Genomic DNA, 18,602 nt, shown 5'->3' with positions numbered 1-18,602 from the left:
TCCCCAGCATCCCTTGATGATCGGCTTCCCTTCCAAGGCATCGTAAGGGCAAGAAGTATAATGTGGCTTGGCTCCCTGACCTTTCTCAAGCCTTCCCAGACCACATCTGAGTCTGGGGCCCCCAAAATCATTCTCGCCCTTGGCTGCAGTTCATTAGGGTTCCAGCCTGAGAAATTCCAGTCATTCCTTGAGGAAGGCAGCTGAGGAACAGGAGGATGGGGGAGGCTTGAGGACCAGCTGCTGGAACCCCTCTGTATCCATGGGGGCTTCTGTATGGCCACCCAGAGCAGCTGCTGGAGCTCCCCAGCTGAAGGAAAGCAAAGTTACTTACTCAAATGAATCCATTACATGATGCGATGGACAAGACGGTGTGTAAGCTGCCAGAGACAAAGACAGCTATGACATCTCTGTGCCCAAGGATCCTCCTGTCTGAAGGGGTAAAGATGATTTCACGTGGGCCATCTAAGGGGGAGTGTGAGTGAAAGGTCCAGGTGGAATGCTAGGAGACGCTAGGGGAGGGGCGGCATCACTAAGCCAGCAGAAGGGTCAGATGCCCAGGCTGGCTTTGTGGCATGAGCAGAGGCACTGCTGGGGCTGAAGGGAGAGGGCAGGACAGCATGGAAAGTGTTCTGGTTTGGCTGAAGTGGGGTAAATGAAAGATGGGAGCCAGCTTGTGGTGAGCCTGGAATCATATATAGTAAACCCCGGGGAGCCAGCCACTGAAGGTTAGGGTTTGGGTTTTGGGATTTTTTTTAACTTTTTGATGGAAGTGGCTCCTTTCAAGGCTGACTAGAATCAAGGAGAACTTGCAGAAGGTGGAGGATACAGCATCGTGGATCTGGAAGCTAAGCTGGACAATGAAACTGGCCTTTTGGAGTCAGGACCCCCAATCTGGGTAGGACTGTGGTTCCAACCAAAAACCATGGGATTCATGTGTTTACACAACCATAGTGTGGTGCAGTCAGAGGAATGCAGGAATTGGGTTCAAATCCTGATTCTGTTCCTTACTGTATGTGTGTCCTTGGGCCAGTTACTTACCCTGTGAGTCTTGGTTTCCTCAACCATAAAATGAGCCAGATGATCACCGAGGTCTCTGATTCTAGGAACTCATTCATGTAGCATAAGGAATATCCGAACTAAGGACTCACAAACCCCTACATAAAGGTACATGAGCTTGGATGGGAAAAAAAAAATATATATATATATATATATTTTTTTTTTTGGCTGAGTCAGTCAGGGTTAAGTGACTTGCCCAGGGTCACACAGCTAGTTAAGTGTCAAGTGTCTGAGGTCACATTTGAACTCAGGTCCTCCTGACTCCAAGGCTGGAGCTCTATGCACTGTGCCACCTAGCTGCCCCTGAAAAAAATATTCTTACGAACCTCCAACTGAAATTTAGCATTCCCTTTATTTAGAAAGATTCTTAAAAGGGATATGTGGGCATTGCCAGACTGCTACGACACACAAAAAGGTTAAGAACTCCAATATATCATGTTAAGTGTCCCTTAGCAGAGAGGAAGATGCATCAGGAAACAAGGCAGGAAGGTCAGTTGGGAAGCAATTCCAGGGGTCTGCACTGATCGAGTGACTCCTTTGGGGGTCGAAGGAAGGTCCAAGAGCATTATGAAGCCAAGTCAACAGAACCTGGCACGTGACCAGATGGTTGGTTTGGGTACAGGGCAGTCAGGTGACTCTTGGCTTTGGGTGCCGCGACCAGTTCCATGGGAACGGGACAGTTAGTGTGGCAGCCAACCTCCCAACCAACAGTTTTCCCTGGGCTTCCAGTCCTTTCTCCATAAAATGAGAAAATGAGCCCAAATTATCTCTGAGGTCAATTGGACTTTACAGCTGAAATACACAAGCTCAGATCCATCTTGGCCAACCCCTCCATTTTACAAACTTCCCTTTCCCTAGAAAAGGGAAGTGACACCACCAGGGTCACACAGGAAGCAAGGGTCTGGGCCCCTCAGAGCTCCCAAAGCCAGAGATTTACCCTGCAAACACCCAGTGGGGCTGGGCTGCCCAGGTTGAAAGGAGACCCAAGCTCTCCTAGCCTTGGCCCCACCTCTGCCCTAGGTCTGGGCACTGCCAGAAAAGATAGGCAAGAGGAGGTGCCCAGCACTACTGACGAGGGCCAAAGAAAATGCAGATGCTTTATTCCGATGGAGAATGGGATGGTGGCATGTGCACCGACCGCACGCAACCTCTAGAGGCACATTACTCTTTACAGGTCCGACAGTTTGGATCAGGTCACATGTGGCACAGGGACACACTGCACACCTAGTGTGCACGGAACAAGCTTGCAACCAGGAATGGGGTTTGCAGGGCACACTGGCCCAGGGAAGAGCTATGCACTCGGTCTCACCTTGAGCAGGGAAAAGGTTTTTAGCCGGGCACATTTTGCAGAGATGCATGCAACCAGCGCCCAAATCTCTGCACGTTCTCTGCACAGAGCCCGCGCTTGCGATGGACGGAGCTGGGCTCACCCTATCTTGGGCATGCCGGAGCACCAGCGGCCAAGCACAGACACTTTGCGAGCGTCCAGCTAGGCCGGCCCCCTGCGGCCCGCCCCGCCCCCTCCCGCCTGGAGGCCGCGGAGCGCGAACTTGAGCCAGCCAGCCCGGCCAGGCGCTGTCAGTCGTTACTGGCCCTGTCCCGGACCCCACTTGCCTCGGCAGCTGACCCCTCGGGAGGCGCGAAGAAGCCGTGCTTCTGGGGGTCAGAGTAAGTTGGGGCACCTGGGAGGAGTGAAGAGAGTGGATGGGGTGAGCCCTGGTGGCCAGCGAGAGGGATAGACCTGGAGCAGTGGAGAAAGGCAGATGAGGATGAGGGGTGGGAGGCATAAGCCAGACAGGCAAGGGTCCTGGGGGCGGGGAATGGGGGACGATCGGTGAGGAAGGACAGACCTGGGGTGAAGCAGAAAGATAAGGGTTCTGAGGACGGATGGAGGGTGTAGATAAGAGTCCTAGAGCTAGAGGGGTGTAGATGAAGGGGCTGGGAAGGCAGTGAATAGGCGCAGGTGTGAGTCTTGGGAATGGGTGCGGGGGAGACAGATGAAGATCCTGGAGAAAGATGGAAAGGAGACAGATGAGGGTCCTAGGGAGGCAGTGGGTAATCAGGGGAGGGGAGAGAGAGGAGAGTCCTGGGAACTCACTAAGTAGAGACTCAGATATGGGAAGAAAAGGGAGGGATTGAACAAGCAAATGAATTGGATCCTTGGGAAACAGATGTGAGTGAAGATCTGGCATAGACAACCATGGTGGAGAAGGGAAAGTGGGGCAGGAAATGACAAACACAGAAAAAGAAGATCAGTGATGGGAGGAGCACTGTGTAGAAAGACACCAGGATTCTGACCACAAAGATGCTCCCTCCGGGTGGAGAGGGACAGGAGGCCAGAGATACACAAACTCATCAAGAGGGGACAGACAGTTGGACCAGCACAAGGTCTGGCTTTTCCTCTTCTTTCCATCTTTACATCTCACAAGCCCTTGACTTCATCCCCTATTCTCTCCTCCTTCCCTCCTGCCTCTGATGATGAGGTGGCTCTCCTTGCCAAAGCCAACATCTCTACATAGGCCATTGATACTGACCAGCAAATTACCCTCATAGTCAGCTGAATTTTTCCTTTTCAATAATATTCAATCTATCCTTATCCCCTGGTTCCTCCTATACAAACAGCTGGGTCTCTCCCATCATTTAATATTTTTAACTATGTAAACAATATTTTATTTTTTCCAATTACACATAAAGATAGTTTTCAACATTTATTTTTTTATAAGATTTTGAGTTTCAAATTTTTCTGCCTCCCTCCCCCTACCCTTAGACGTCAAGCAATCTGGTATAGGTTATAATGTGCGATCATGTTAAACATATTTCCACATTAGTCATATTGTGAATGAAGAAACAGAACAAAAGGAAAAAACCATGGAGGGAAAAAAGCAAAAATAGTATGCTTCAATCTGCATTCAGACTTCATCAGTTCTTTTTCTGAATGTGGATAGCATTTTCCATCGTGAGTCTTTTAGAATTGTCTTGGATCATTGCATTGCTGAGAAGAGCTAAATCTATCACAGCTGATCATTGCACAATGTGGCTGTTATTGTGTATAACGTTCTCCTGGTTCTGCTCACTTTACTCAGCATCAGTCCGTACGAGTCTTTCCAGGTTTTTCTGAAATCCATCTGCTCATCATTTCTTATAGCACAGTAGTATTCCATTACATTCATATACCACAACTTGTTCCTTAGTTGGTGGGCATCCCCTCAATGTTCAATTCTTTGCCATGTCCCATCATTAAGAAAAATAGTCCTTTGCTAGACCTTACCATTCTTTCCTCCTCATCGAAACTTCTTAGGGAAGAAAAAAAAATCATGCTACAACTTACCTCCAGTTCTTCTTCTCTGTCACTTCTTACCCTTCTAAAATGTGGCTTCATATCTCATCATTCAAATGGAGCTGCCTTCCAGAAAGTGACCAACGATCCCTTGCCAGTCCAATGGCTTTTCTCACTCCTGTCCATCTTGACCTGTCTGCATCTGTCTTGGACACTGGTGATCACAATCTACTCCTAGATAACCTGCTCTTCTGAGTCTTTGTGACCCTGCCCTCTCTCAGTCCTCTTCCTATCTGTCTCACTGCTCCTTCCCACTTTCCATTGCTGCTTCATCATCCACATGACCCCCCCCCCACTGCGGATATCCCCCAGGCCTCTGTCCTGAGCCCCCTTCTCTTTTCTTGGTGACCTCAGGTCCCACAAATTTAACTCTCATTTCTAATGATCCAGATCCAAAGGTATATATCCAGCCTCAGTCTCCCCGCTGAGCATCAGTTCTATGTTACCACCTGCCAATTGGACATTTCAAACTAGATGACTCCGAGATGCTCAAATTCAATGATACACAACCAAATTCCTTATCTCTCCCCTCCCCCAACTTCTGGACTACCTGAGGGCTTTACCATCTTCTCCATCTCCCAGTTTGGCTACCATGGCATCATCCTTGCCTTATCTGTCTACCTTCCCCCTACGTAACTATTGAGTTGCTAAAGTTTACCATTTTCAGGTTGTAGATTCTCTGAGGGTTGGGACTGTTTCACACCTTGTCCCCAGTGTGTAGGATAGTGCCTGCTACATAGAAGGTACTGGAAAAAATGCTTGTTGGATTAAGTTCTGTCTTCACAGCATCAGCATCTACTCACGGCCACCAGCCTGGGTCAGGCCTTCACCTCTCATTACCTGATCTATTTCAGGAGCCTCCTAATTGGTCTCCCCCACTCCAATCTATACTCCATGCAGCTACCAAAGTGGTTTTCCTAAAGTTTAGGTCTGACCATATCACTCCCCTTATTAAAACTCCAATGGCTTCCTACTTCCTCTAGGATAAAATATTGATTCCTTTGTTGGGCATTTAAACCCTTCATAACCTGGCCCTAGCCTCTCTTTTCTTCTACTCCATGGGCCAACACAAAATGACCTTCTTGTTGTTTCTCATGTGGTACTCCATCGCTGGCCTCTGCTTTTGGATTGGTTGTATCCCCCTCCTGGAAAGCACGCCTTGCCTTTGGGCGACTCAGTGGTTAGAGCTCTGGTCCTGGAGTCAGGAAGACTCGAGTTCAAATTTGGCCTCAGACCATTATAATAATAACTACCTCCCAGGGTTGCTGTGATGATCAAATGAGAAAATATTTGTAAAGCTCTTAGCACAGTACCTGGCACATAGTAGGTGCTTAATGAATTATTGTTCTCTTCCTTGTGTCCTTTAAGATTTTTATCAAGCACAACTTTCTTCTTCTGGAGGCTTTCCTAATTCTCCCCCCCCTCCAACTAGCTCCCACTGCCTTCCTTGTGTTCATTTTTTGTATTTTCCATCTAATAATAATAATAATAAACATTTACATAGCACTTTAAAATTTACAAAGCACTTTATAAATATTATCTTATCTGATCTTTGCAACAATCCTGGGAGCAAGGTACTGTTATTATCCCCATTTTACAGATGAGGAAATGGAGGCAAATGGTGGTTAAATGACTTTTCCAGGATCACACAACTAGAAAAGGTCTGAGGCAGGACTTGAACTCAGGTCACAGTGTCCAGCACTTCACACTGTGTCTGGCACATAGTAGGCACATAATAAATGCTAATTTATTAATTATTGACTGAAGTCTTCCTAACTTCAAATCTAGGGCTCAATGTAGTATACCACCTAGCTGCCTATAATCTTTTATGACTACATTTTCTCCCCCAATAGAATGTAAGTCCTTTGAGGGAAGGAATTGGGTTTTGGAGTTTTTGGTCTTTATATCTCCGGGGCCTAGCACAGTGCCTGCCACAGACTAAACAGTAAATAAATGCTCATTGAGTGATGGATCATTTGATTTCCTGGACATTAACATGGGACCAGGAAAGTCAGACAGACATTTGCCTAAGAGGGTCAGAGAAAGAATTGTCTGAAGGGCCAGGAAGGGAAGGATCCTGAGTCTGGCATATAGTTCATAGGATTTACAACAGGAAAGGACCTTAGAGGGTTCAATGCTGCCATCTTAAAGATGAGGAAACTGAGTTGGGTGGGTTGGCAGAATAAGCTGGCTTCTCAGTTCACCAAGCACCCCACTCAAACCTGGGATGGTCAAGTACTACCCTGGAAGAGGAGGGGAATGGGGTGGCTAGGTGGCCCAGTGAATAGAGCTCTGGCCTTGGAGTCAGGAGGACCTGAGTTCAAATCCAGCCTCAGGCACTTAACACTTACTAGCTGTGTAACCTAGGGCAAGTCACTTAACTGTGATCAAAAAAAAAAAAAAAGAGGAGGGGAAGGTCTCAGGTAAAGGGATCAAACAGAGAAGGTCCTATGAGGAGAAGCCTTGACCCTGCTCTATCTTTGACCCTCAGATCTCCCAACCTTCTCCTTAAGAGACCTGCCCAATCCGTGATCTGCTGGCCATCACTACTGCCCAGAAAGACCATTCTGATAGGGGCGCCTGGACTGAGGACTCCTGGTGATATCCCCAACCCAGACCTCATGGATGCCTATAGGAAGGAGAACACGCCACCCTGGCCAGGAGGCCACCTGAAGTCAGGTATGAGGTTTCTACCTCCTGGGGTTACATCTGTTGCCCTCCTTGGACCCCCCCATTGGCCAGAAGGAAGCTTCGGTTGAAACCAGCTGGGGGCGTCACAACCCCCTTCTGCAGGTACAACCTCAGCTGTGGGCTAGCCAGCTTCCGCTCATGTAAGAGCTAAGCCTCTTAGAGCCTCAGCTGGGACATTCCTGGCAGCCCAGAGGACAAAGCTACCAGGAGCGGGTGGTAGACTCAGGGCCCTGAGGGCCCCACTTCTGACTGAAAAATGAACCCCTAGAGGAAGAGAGAGAAAGACATGACCTGAGACAAGTGGACCTCCATGGTAGGGAGTTAGAAGGTGTGGGCCTCCTTGCCCAGATGGGAGAGAGTCAGTTCTGTGTGCAGTGGAAAACCGAAAGATAGAAACAATGAGCTAGATTTGTTAATTCACAGAGTTTGAGAGTTGGGAAAGGACCTCAAAGGCGTTCTAGTCCAGCCCACATCAGAAAAAAAACGGCTCCACAACATGCCAGACCAGTGACGATCCAGCCTTGGCATGAAGCCCGTCCATTTTTGGATTGGATTAGAGGTTGCTGGGGTGCGCGTCCTGCAGTTTGGAGTCTGCGATTCTACACTTGTTAAGAATGTTGGGGGAGGGGAGCTGTTGTTGGTTTGTTTTTTACATCAAGCCTAATGGCAAATTTAGTGTCTTTGCTTCTTTGACCCCGTTGCTACTGGTTCTGCCTCCTGGGGCCAAGCAGAACAAGGGGGATCCCTCTTCCCTGCTTTGGAAGCCAGTCCCACCCAAAGTCTTCTCCTCTCCATCCCTGGCTACTTCATCGGACCTTGAGGTCCATCATCTTTCCAGTTGTCCTCCCTTGGATACTCGCTATGACTTTGGTTCCTCTTTCCACCATCTTCTCTGTCCATTGTTCCTGTCTCCTGGGGCCAAGCAGGATTTGGGGTACAGTTCTTCAAAGTCTTGAAGAGAGCTCTCCCATCCAGTCCTAAGACTTCTCTTCTGCTGCCTAAACTCCCCAGTTCCTTTAATTGATCCTAACATGGCATGACCTCAAGGCTCTTCACCATCTTGGTTACCCTCCTCTGGACATCCCTGTGCCTCTTAGAATGTGGATGCCAGAACTGAGCACAGTATTTCAAATGTGCTCTGACCAGGGCGGAGCACATTGAGATGATCGCCTCATTCTCTCTGAATGCTATTCCCAACTAAATACACCTAAGATTTTGTTAATTTTTTGAGCTGCCACATCAATTCTTAGATCTCTTCCAGATAGCGACTACTCACCTCATTTTATACTTGTGAAGTTGATTTTTTGAGCCAAAGCTCAGTACTTTATATTTATCCCTATCAAAATGGATCTTACTGGGTTCAGTCTTATGTTCTAGCCTATCTCCGAGACCTCTGAGGATCCTGTCACCCACAGTGTCAGCTATCCATTCCTATTTGGTGCCATCTGTGAACTTCATAAACTTGACATTTATGCCTCTATGCCTATATTCAGTAGCTCCTGACATTGGAAGGCTGGTTGCTTCATGCATGATCATTCAGTCTTTCAGCCAGAGACCGCAGAGAAAACGGGATCATTTTGAAGACTGGGGTGAATACTGAGTTCTCTTACCTTTTAGTCTGTTAGAGTGTGAGCCAGGAGTCTGGAGACCTGGGTTCCAATCCTGCCTTTGCCTTTTATCATCTCTTTGACCGTGGGCACGTTGTCTGCTGCCTACTTTTTAAAGTAAGGGGGTGGGATTAAATGATGTCTAGGGTTTCCTCCAGCTCTAAGCGCTATGAGCCCACCAGGCAAGTCCCTTTACCTCCCTTACTCCTCTGTCTATGGAGCTGGGCCCCATCCTACCCACTCACCAGATTGTATTGTGAGCCTTGAAGAAAAGAGTAAATGAATGGGGGGGTGGGGGGGGAAGGAAACAACACTTTGAAAAGTGGGTTAATCTATTATTCTGGGGCTTAGTGCAGTGCCTGGCACACATTAAATGCTTAATAAATGTTGACTGATTAGTTGACTGCCTGCCCCTTCCTGGGAATAGCAAGGAAAGTCAGGATTGGCTGTGTGACTGGGCTATCTGGGTCTTTTCTCACTTAGTTTTTAAAATTATAAACTAATAGTTGTCCACAAAAACCTTCAAATAAACAAAGAAACCTCCAAGTCTTAGGGTCAGATTTAGAGCTGGGAGCAACCTTTGATTTCATCTCATCCAGCCCCTTCCTCTTATATAGGAGGAAACTGAGGCCTATAGAGCTGAAATGACTTGTCCAAGGCCCTACAGGGCTCAGTAAACTAGACAGGATTCAAACCTAGATTTTGGTATGTCACATCGATTGCTCCATAAGTTCTACATTATTTACAGGGATTTGTTTGCTTGTTTGCTTGTTTTTTTAACCAACCTGTGATTTCATTCATGTAGGGAGCTCCTGGTGAGGACCTCCCTCTATCCATGCAGATCAGCATCTTCTCTGCTGCTTCTCAGCTTAGAGAGCTGTCTAGGAGCCCAAGAGATCCTGCCCAGTAGGGATGAGTCCAAGGCAAGACTTAAACCCAAGTCTTCTTGACTTTGAAGTGAGCTCTCTGCTGCCAGGCTGTCTTTTTATTTCCAATTAAAAAAAAAAACAACTTTATTTTTATGTTTTTATAAATATTTTATATACTTTTATTATATATTATAAATATTTTATATTTATATATTACTTTTATTTTTTATGAGTATTTATTTTCTCTCACACTTTGACCCCCTTAACAGAAAGATAGATAGATAGATAGATAGATAGATAGATAGATAGATAGATAGATAGATAGATAGTTAGATAGATAGATAGATAGATAGGGCTCTTGTAAAAAATATTCAAAACCAAGCAGAAAAAATTCCTATATCAGCCAAGTCCAAAAATATGTCTCATTCTACATTTTTAAGTATGGGAGGTGGGGTAAGAGTTTTCGTCTCTGGTCCTGTGGAATCATGCTGGTGATTGTGTTGATCAGAGTTCTAAAATATTTCATTGTTATTTTTCTTTATAATGTTGCTGTCAGCCAGGTGTGATGCTCTCATCTATAGTCTTTGCTAATAGGGGAAGCTGAGGCTAGGGTTCTGGGCTATAGTAGGACCAAGGCTGATCAGATGTCTGCACTGTCTGGTACCAATATGGCGAGCTCTCAGGAGTGAAGGGCCACCAGGCTGCTGAAGGAGGGAAAAACCAGACCCAGTTGAAAAAATGTTTCCATTCCAGTCAGAATTGGGATCCAGCCTGAGAGTGGATGTGAGGCAAGGAGTCCCAGTCTCAAAAACCAAAGAAACAAAGAAACAAACAAAAAACAACACAAAATAAAATAACAGTTTTGTCATTGCATAAATTGTTCTGCTCACTTCACTTTGCATCAGTTTATAGAGGTCTTCCCAGTTTTCTCTGAAACTCTATTTCATTTTTTCTTATGGCTCAGTAATATTCCATTCCATTCATATGCCATAATTTGTGTAGTCATTCCCCAATAGGTGGCCACCCCCTTGGTCTCCATATGGGCCTATTTTGGGCAGCTAGGTGGTGTCATAGTGCATAGAGCACTGGGTCTGGAGGCAGGAAGACTCATCTTCCTGGGTTCAAATCTGGCCTCAGAAATTTACTGGCTATGTGACCTTAGGCAAGGCACTTAACCCTGTTTGCCTCAGTTTCCTCATCTGTAAAATGAGCTGAAGAAGGAAATGGCAAACCACTCTAGCATCTTTGCTAAGAAAACCCCAAATGGGGCTATGAAGAGTCAAACATGACAGAAACAACCAAACAACACTATGGGCATATTTCATCTTTATTAGATGTCTTTGCAGCGGATAAGCCCAGTATCACTAGAAGTATTACCATGGAGTAGATGGGTATAGTTCCAAATTGCTTTCCAGAATGTCTGGACCAATTCATGGCTCTGCCCGTATTTGAAATTTTTCTCGTTTGTCATCTTTGCCATTCTAAGGAGTGTGAAATGGATCCTCAGAGTTGCCTTAACTTGCATTTCTCTAATCATTAGTGATTTGGAGCACTTTTTTGTGTAGCTGTTTAATTTAATTTAATTTTTTTTTTTTGAGCTAGGCAATGGGGTCAAGTGACTTGACCAGGGTCACACAGCTAGTAAGTGTTAGGTGTTTGAGGTCATATTTGAACTCAAGTACTCCTGAGTCCAGGTGCTCTATCCACTGTGCCACCTAGCTGCCCCTAATTTAATTTTTTTAAACATTGATTTTTGAGTTCTAAATTCTCTTCCTCCCTCCAGCCTCTCCCCTACCCAATGAAAAGGCAAGCAATATGATATACATGTGAAGTCATGCAATACATATTTCTAAAAATATGGCTGTTGATAGTTTGTATTTCTTTCTTTGAAAGACGCCTGTTTGTATCCTTTGACCATTTGTCTTTTGGGGAATGGCTCTTAGTCTTACAATGTCACCTACAAGATCAAATGTAAAATTCTCTGTTTGACATTCATGACCTAGGCCGGCTCCCCATCTTCTTTCCAGGCTTCTTCCATCTTATTCTCCATATGTACTCTTCAGTCCAGTGATAATGGCCTCGTTGCTGTTCCTCATACAAGACCCCTCACCTTCCAACTCTAGACATTTTGTTTTGTTCTTAGGCAATTGGGGTTAAGTGACTTGCCCAGGGTCACACAGCTAGTAAGTGTCAAGTGTTTGGTCTGAGGCTGGATTTGAACTCAGGTCCTCCTGACTTCAGGGCCGGTACTCTATCCACTGCACCACCTAGCTGCCCCCTAGACATTTTCTCTGTCTCTCCCTCACACCTGGACTTCTCTCTCTCCTCATCTCCACCTCCTGGCCTTCCTGGCTTCGTTCCAATACCAGCCAAATTCCCACCTCATTCCCTTCAATGCTAGTGCCTTCCCTCTGAGATTTTCTCCAAGTTACCCCACCTCTAGCTTGTTTGTACCTACTTATTTGCATGTTGTCTCTTCCCATTAGACTATGAGATCAGAGATTGTTTTTTGCCTTTCTTTGCAGCCCCAGCTCCATAGCACAGTGCCTGGCGTATAGTAGGCACTTAATAAATGTTTATTTACTGACTGAAGGTGTCCCAAAATTCTTAGTACAGTTTTAAGCTACTAAAGCAAGTTAAGCTTTTGTAGCTTAAAACTATACTAAGACTTTTGGAATAACCTGTATGTCTTGTTATACAAGATCTTTATCAGAAAGACTTGCTGCAGGAATTTTTTCCCCCAGCTATTTGTTTTCCTTCTAATTTGAACTGCATTCAATTTTATGCAAAAACTTACATAATCAGAATTGTCCATTTTATCTTCTGTGATCTCTCTGCCCCTTATTTGGTCATGAATTCTTCCCCTATCCTAGATCAGAGAGGTAATTTCTTCCTTGTTACCTTTATTCTACAACAGCCATTTGGAGTTTATCTTGGTATGTGTTGTGAGATGTTGGCCTATACCTACTTTCTTCCATATTGATTCCAATTTTCCTAGCAGTTTTTGTGAAAGAACGAGTCCACACCCCAGTAACTGGGGTCTTTGTGTCTAATCAAACAGCAGGCTTCTTTATTCATTGACTTCTATGTGTGAGTACCTAATCTGTTCCTCCAGTTGACCTATTTTTAAAGCGTACCAAATAATATAATGTAATATAGTTTGTAATATAGTTTGAAATCTGGTACTGCTAGGCTACCATCATTTCCACTTTTTCCATTACTTCCCTTGACCTTTTTTTCTTTTATATGAATTTTATTTTTTTTTAGGTCTACAAAATAATCTTTAGGTAGTTTGATTGGTATTGTACTAAATGATTAAATGAATTTAGTTAGTGTTGTCATTCTTATATTGTTGGCTTGGCCTACCCATGAGAAATCAATATTTCTCCAATTATTCAGTTTATCATTATTGCTATAAAGAGTCTTTAGTAGTTGAATTCATGGGTATATCTAGGTAGGTAGTTACCCAAATATTTCATGCATTCTTTAGTTATTTTCTTTCTTTTTTTTTTTTTTTTTGGCTAGGCAATGGAGTTAAATGACTTGCCCAGGGTCACACAGCTACATGTCTGAGGCCAGATTTGAACTCAGGTCCTCCTGACTCCAGGGCTGGTGCTGTATCCACTGTGCCACCTAGCTGTCCCATTCTTTAGTTATTTTCAATGCATTTTGTCTTTCTGTCTTTTCTTGTTGAGTTTTGTTGATAATATACAGTACTGCTAATGATTCAAGTGGATTTCATTTATATATTGCAACTTTGCTCAATTTATTGTTTCAATTAATTTTAGTTGACTCTTTAGAGTTTTCTAAGTAAGTTATCAAACCATCTGCAAGAAGTGATTTTGTTTCCTCTTTGCCTATGTATATTCTCTTGATTTCTCTTTATTGCTTTATTGTTATAGCTAGCATTTCCAGTACTTTGTTAAATATTAGTAATGATAATGGGCATCCTTGCCTTACCCGTGATCTTAATGGAAAAGCCTCTAACATTCTCCAGTTCTTGATTTGAGAGAGTTATGATTTACTATATTAAAGAAAGGTCCATTTATTCCCATGCTTTCCAGTGTTTTTAATAGAAGCAGGTGTTGGATTTTGTGGAAAAAAACTTTTCAATTACTGATATAATAATGTGATTTTATTGTTTTTATAACTGACATGGTTTATTTTGTTTACAGTGCTCCTTATATTGAGCCAGCTCTACATTCCTGACATAAATCCAACTTAATCATAGTGTATAATCTTTCTAATATGGTATTTTGTGGCCTATTTTCTAACATTTAAAATTTTTTGCATTGATGTTCATTGGGGATATTGGTCTATAGTTTTATTTCTATGTTTTGTCTCTCCTTGGTTTAGATATTAAGATCATATTTCTATCATAGAAAGAGATTAGAAGGGTCACATCTTTTCTTACTTTTTTACAGTGTATGTAATATTAAAATTAATTGTTCTCTGAATGTTTGATAGAATTCACTTGCAAATCTATCTGTTCCTGGCATGTTTTCTTTAAAATAATTTTTAAAATTTATTTTTAACTTTTTTTTAAATTTGAGTTCCAAATTCTCTCTTCCTCCAGGCCCTTCCTTACCTATTGAGAAGACAAGCAGTATGATATCAATTATGCATGTGAAATCATCCAAAACATTTCCATATTGCCAAAAAAAAGCAAGAAAAATAAAGCAAGTGAAAAAAATTATGCTTCAATCTGCACTCTGACTTCATCAGTTCTCTCTCTGAAGTATATAGTATTTTTTATCACGAGTCCTTCAGAATTTTCTTGATTCATTGTGGTAATGAGTAGCTAAATCTGTCACAATTGGTCATCATTACAGTATTGTTTTTGCTGTGCACAGTGATCTCCTGGTTCTGCTCACTTCACTCTGCATCCATTCACATAGGTCTTCCCAGGTTTTTCTAAAATGATCCCCCTTATCATTTCTTATAGCACAATAGTATTCCAATCACAATCAATATACAACTTGTTCAGCCATTCCCCAATTGATGGGCATCCCCTCAATTTCTAATTCTTTGCCACCACAAAAAGAATTGCTATAAATATTTTTGTACACATAGTTTTTTTTTTCCTTTTTTCTTTGGTCTCTTTGGTTTATATGCCTAGTTGTGGTATTACTAGGTTAAAGAGTATGCATAGTTTTATAGCCCTTTGATTATAGCTTTAAATTGCTCTCCAGAATGGTAGGATCAGTCCACAACTCCACCAACAGATCATTACTATCTGGGGTATTTTTTTAGGGAGTTCATTTGTGGCTTGTTCAGTTTTCTTTTCTGATATTAGCTGATTTAAACAATCAATTCCTTTGTTAATGTGGCTATTTTATTTTTTCAAAGTACTCATTCATCAAAATGGGCACATGATTTAGACATAAAGGGTGATACCATAAGCAAGTTAGGGGATCATGGAATAGTTTACCTGCGAGATCTGTGGATAAGGGAAAAATTTGTGACTAAACGAGATAGAGAGCATTACAAGATATAAAATAATTTTGATTATATTAAATTTTAAAATTTTTGTACAAATAAGACCAATGCAACCAAGATTAGAAGGAAAACAGACAACTGGGAGAAAAAAATTTATAACAAGTTTCTGAGAGTTTTCATTGTAGGGTTTCTTTCTGGATGTCAGTGATAGATTCTTTTTATTTTCACTTTGCCCTCTGGGTCTAAGAGATCTGGGCAGTTTTTATCCATGATTTCTTGAAATACAACATCCAAAAAAATTTTTTTTTTAAGTGAGGCAATCGGGGTTAAGAGACTGGCCCAAGGTCACACAGCTAGTGTCAAATGTTTGGTCTGAGGTCGGATTTGAACTCAGGTCCTCCTGACTTCAGGGCCAGTGCTTTATCCACTGCGCCACCTAGCTGCCCCCTAAATTTTTTTTATTACAGTTTTCAGTTAGTCTAATAATTCTTACATTATCTTTCACTGACTTGTGTTCAGGTCAATTTTTTAAAAATATTATATTCCTTACATTTTTTTCTGTTCTTTTTTTCTATCTTTTGATGTTTTTTTTTTTTTTTGGCCCATTCTCATTTTTAGGATGTTTAGTTCTTGAATGAGGTTCACCATTGTTGGGGGTTCAAATTCTTTCTTTTTTGGCTCTTTTTTGCATCTCTTGTTAGATTTCTTCCAAGTACTCTTGTAATCCGTTTTAGCTATTTTTTCCCCTGAGGCTGTCATAGAGCCTCAGACATGTTCTGTCTGGACATGTCCTGAGGTTACTTTTTCCTTTGGGGGTCACACTTTGGGCTTCTCTCTCTCCATGGCATTTTATCATAGCATTTGGCATTTTCTTTGGTTTGCTCATTTCAGCATCCTCAGAGTCTGGGTTGGGGGTTGGGAATTGAGGGTTGGGGAGCTCTACATGAATTGAACCCTAATTTGTAGTGTGGGCAGGCCTTATTTGGGCCTGAGCCTGGTGGCTAAAATGAGGCCCCCACCTTCTACAAGAATCTCCTGCTGTGGTTCAGACCCAGGCTGCCTGGATGCTGAGTTGAACCAGGTTTACTTAGATGCTGCTCAGGGCCATTTTTCTGCTATGGTCGGGACTCCAGGCCCCCTGCTTCTGCGACCTTTTTCTGCTTGCTGCTACGAGACTCCTACTCCCGTTCTAGACCATGCCCAAGGCCTTTCTCCCGCTTTTTAAGAGCTGCAAGTGGTTCCCTGCATTGTTCTCTGCCTATGTCTTTGTCTACTTTCTCTTGTTGCCGCGGGGGTCCAGGGCTGTCCCCGAGATAGACACTGCCTAGGTCATGAATTCCTAACCTTTAAAAAAAAATAATGTTGATATCTTTTATTTATACATCATCTGAATTTCCTTTTATCTTAATCTTGTTTTGTATCTAGACCCCTTTGGCAATCTGGTGAAGCTTATGGACCCCTTCTCAAAATAATATTTTTAATATTTTCAAGAGAAAAAGTTCGAAGCCAGGGGTTTTTAACCAGGGGGTCCCAGATGCCCAATGAGTCTGTGGATAAATTTCAGGGAGTCCATAAACTTGTTTTTAAATTTTTTTAACAACTTTATTTCAATTGAATTGGTTTCCTTGGTAATGCTTTGTATTTTATTTTATGAATTTAAAAATAAGGGGATTGGTTTTAATGGCTTCAAAGTCCCTTTTAGCTCTAAATCTACGACCTTTGGTGCAAGAGGAAAAATAAAAGTTAGAGTCAGGACTGAGATTTAATCCCCCCTGTGCCCTGACTACAAGGTGTGACCTTGGACAACCTCCGCAGGCCTCAGTTTCCTCAGTTGTCAAATGATGGAGTCAAACTTGGTGATCTCTACAGTCCCTTCCTGCTCTGACTTATAATTTTATGAATGCTGACACATTCCAGCTATGTCAGACCAAGTGATTTAACTTCTCCTTTTCTCCAGGCTGCTCTCTAGGCTAGCTGCCAAACAGCAGTTTGGGAGGGAATTTCTACAGTGGAAATTCCTACTGTAGAAACACCACTATTCCTGAAGCCGATAAAAATCAATTGCCCTGTGCCAGAGGAAACTGAGACCTACAGAGGTTGTCCAAAGGCACACTTTGCAGTCACGGCACGCAGCGATTAAACCCCGGTCCTGACTCCAAGACCAGGCCCTGTCCTACCTTGTTCTGGAAGGAACCTGAGAGGTTATCGAGTGCCACCACCTCATTTGACAGCTGAGGGAGCTCAGGCCCAGAGAAGTTATTGATTTGTCCAGAGCCACCCAGGGAGCAGGAGTCCAATATGGGACTTTCCATTACGCCAACATTCAAACCCAGGCCTTCCTGACTCCAAGGCTGGCCCAGTAGCTATTACGCCATGCTTCCTCTTCCTCAGACGTGTTTTATCCTTCTTAGTAGAATGTACGTGTCTGGACAGCAGGGTCTGTTTTTTACTCTCCTTTGTATCACCAGTATGTAGCACAGTGCTTATTGACGAATTGATTGATTGATCCCAATTTCCCGGTCCTTGTGGCTTTTCCTGTAGGACAACGCCTGGTTCAGAAGAATGTGGGCGTCAGCCTCTCTGTAGGCAATGGACGAGATACCAAGATGGTGTCTTGCCGGACTCAAAGCAAAAGGACTGTCCCTGCCATTCTACCAGGCCTGGGGCCAGGCCGCAGGTTGGAGCTGGGGAGGCCTGTGGTCAGCAGGAAGCTCTCGGCCTTGGTTCAGACCAACCTGGCTCCTGCTGGCCAGCCCCTGCAAGATGCCACAAGCCTGGTGAGTAACTCTGGCTTTGAGCAACAGAGTAACCTGCAACCCCGGGCCTGGAGGCCAAGGGCATCTGGGCCTTGGAGAGGGTTTTCCTTCCAGCAAAGCAACATGAAGCTGAGCAGAGCAGACCCGGAGAGGAGAGGGGGACACAGGAGTCCTCAGACACTAGAGAGGTCAGACGGGAACCTGGCAGGTTGCTCGCGGGAACTCTTGTGGCCCCGACGTTCTGGAAGTGCTTCCTGGCTTGGCAGGCCAAAGAGCCAGACCCACGGATACCCATTTCCAAGGGATAAACCATCATCATCTTCATTCCCTAGCCTTGGGAACACTGTGCAGGTCTCACCAAAAGCCACAAAGGCTCAAGGGTCTGAGCTGAGCCCTCCCCCTCGGTCTGGGCATCAGGATTGTCTTGTCCAGCCCAGCCCAAGACTGCGGAGTACCTCAGGTTGCTGGGCCCCAGATCCCGTGAGATGGCCCCTCACCTTGGAGGACCTGGGCATCTCGGGCCGACACCAGCGATCAGCTCACCCCCCGGTCTCGAGACCCAGAACTAAGCTTTCCCCATCCCGCCTGCTCTTGTCCATGAGGCACCTTGAGTGGCCAACAGAGCTCCTCAGAACGTCTCAGGAGCAACCCAGAACCTGGCCCCACTCGAACAGGGTCACTTCTCCTGAGGCCTCTCCAACCTTGACACCAGGGCACCCCAGTCCCCTCACCCACCCCTGCAGGGCTGCGCCTCCAGAGGCTGCCCCTCACCTGACACCAGAGCACCCCAGCCCCCTCACTCTCTCCCACAGCACCGTGAGTCCAATGATTTCCCCAGATCTGACAC

General features: G+C 44.3%; 1 protein-coding gene across 1 annotated transcript in view; it reads left to right on the top strand.

Moving 5' to 3' along the window:
- Window positions 1-356: 356 nt before the first annotated feature.
- CUNH1orf167 (chromosome unknown C1orf167 homolog) overlaps window positions 357-18,602 on the top strand; it is a 52,235-nt gene continuing 33,989 nt past the window's right edge. Inside the window, exons 1-4 of the mRNA XM_027843878.1 lie at window positions 357-437; window positions 2,453-2,724; window positions 6,885-7,072; window positions 17,541-18,537. Coding sequence (XP_027699679.1) covers window positions 357-437; window positions 2,453-2,724; window positions 6,885-7,072; window positions 17,541-18,537 — 1,538 coding nt within the window. The remainder of the gene's footprint in view (window positions 438-2,452; window positions 2,725-6,884; window positions 7,073-17,540; window positions 18,538-18,602) is intronic.

This window comes from Vombatus ursinus, unplaced genomic scaffold, assembly GCF_900497805.2.
Source record: "Vombatus ursinus unplaced genomic scaffold, bare-nosed wombat genome assembly UNPS02014932.1, whole genome shotgun sequence".
NCBI lineage: Eukaryota > Metazoa > Chordata > Mammalia > Diprotodontia > Vombatidae > Vombatus > Vombatus ursinus.
The sequence above is the reverse complement of the archived record's forward strand: the minus strand, read 5'-3'. Positions and strand labels throughout refer to the sequence as shown.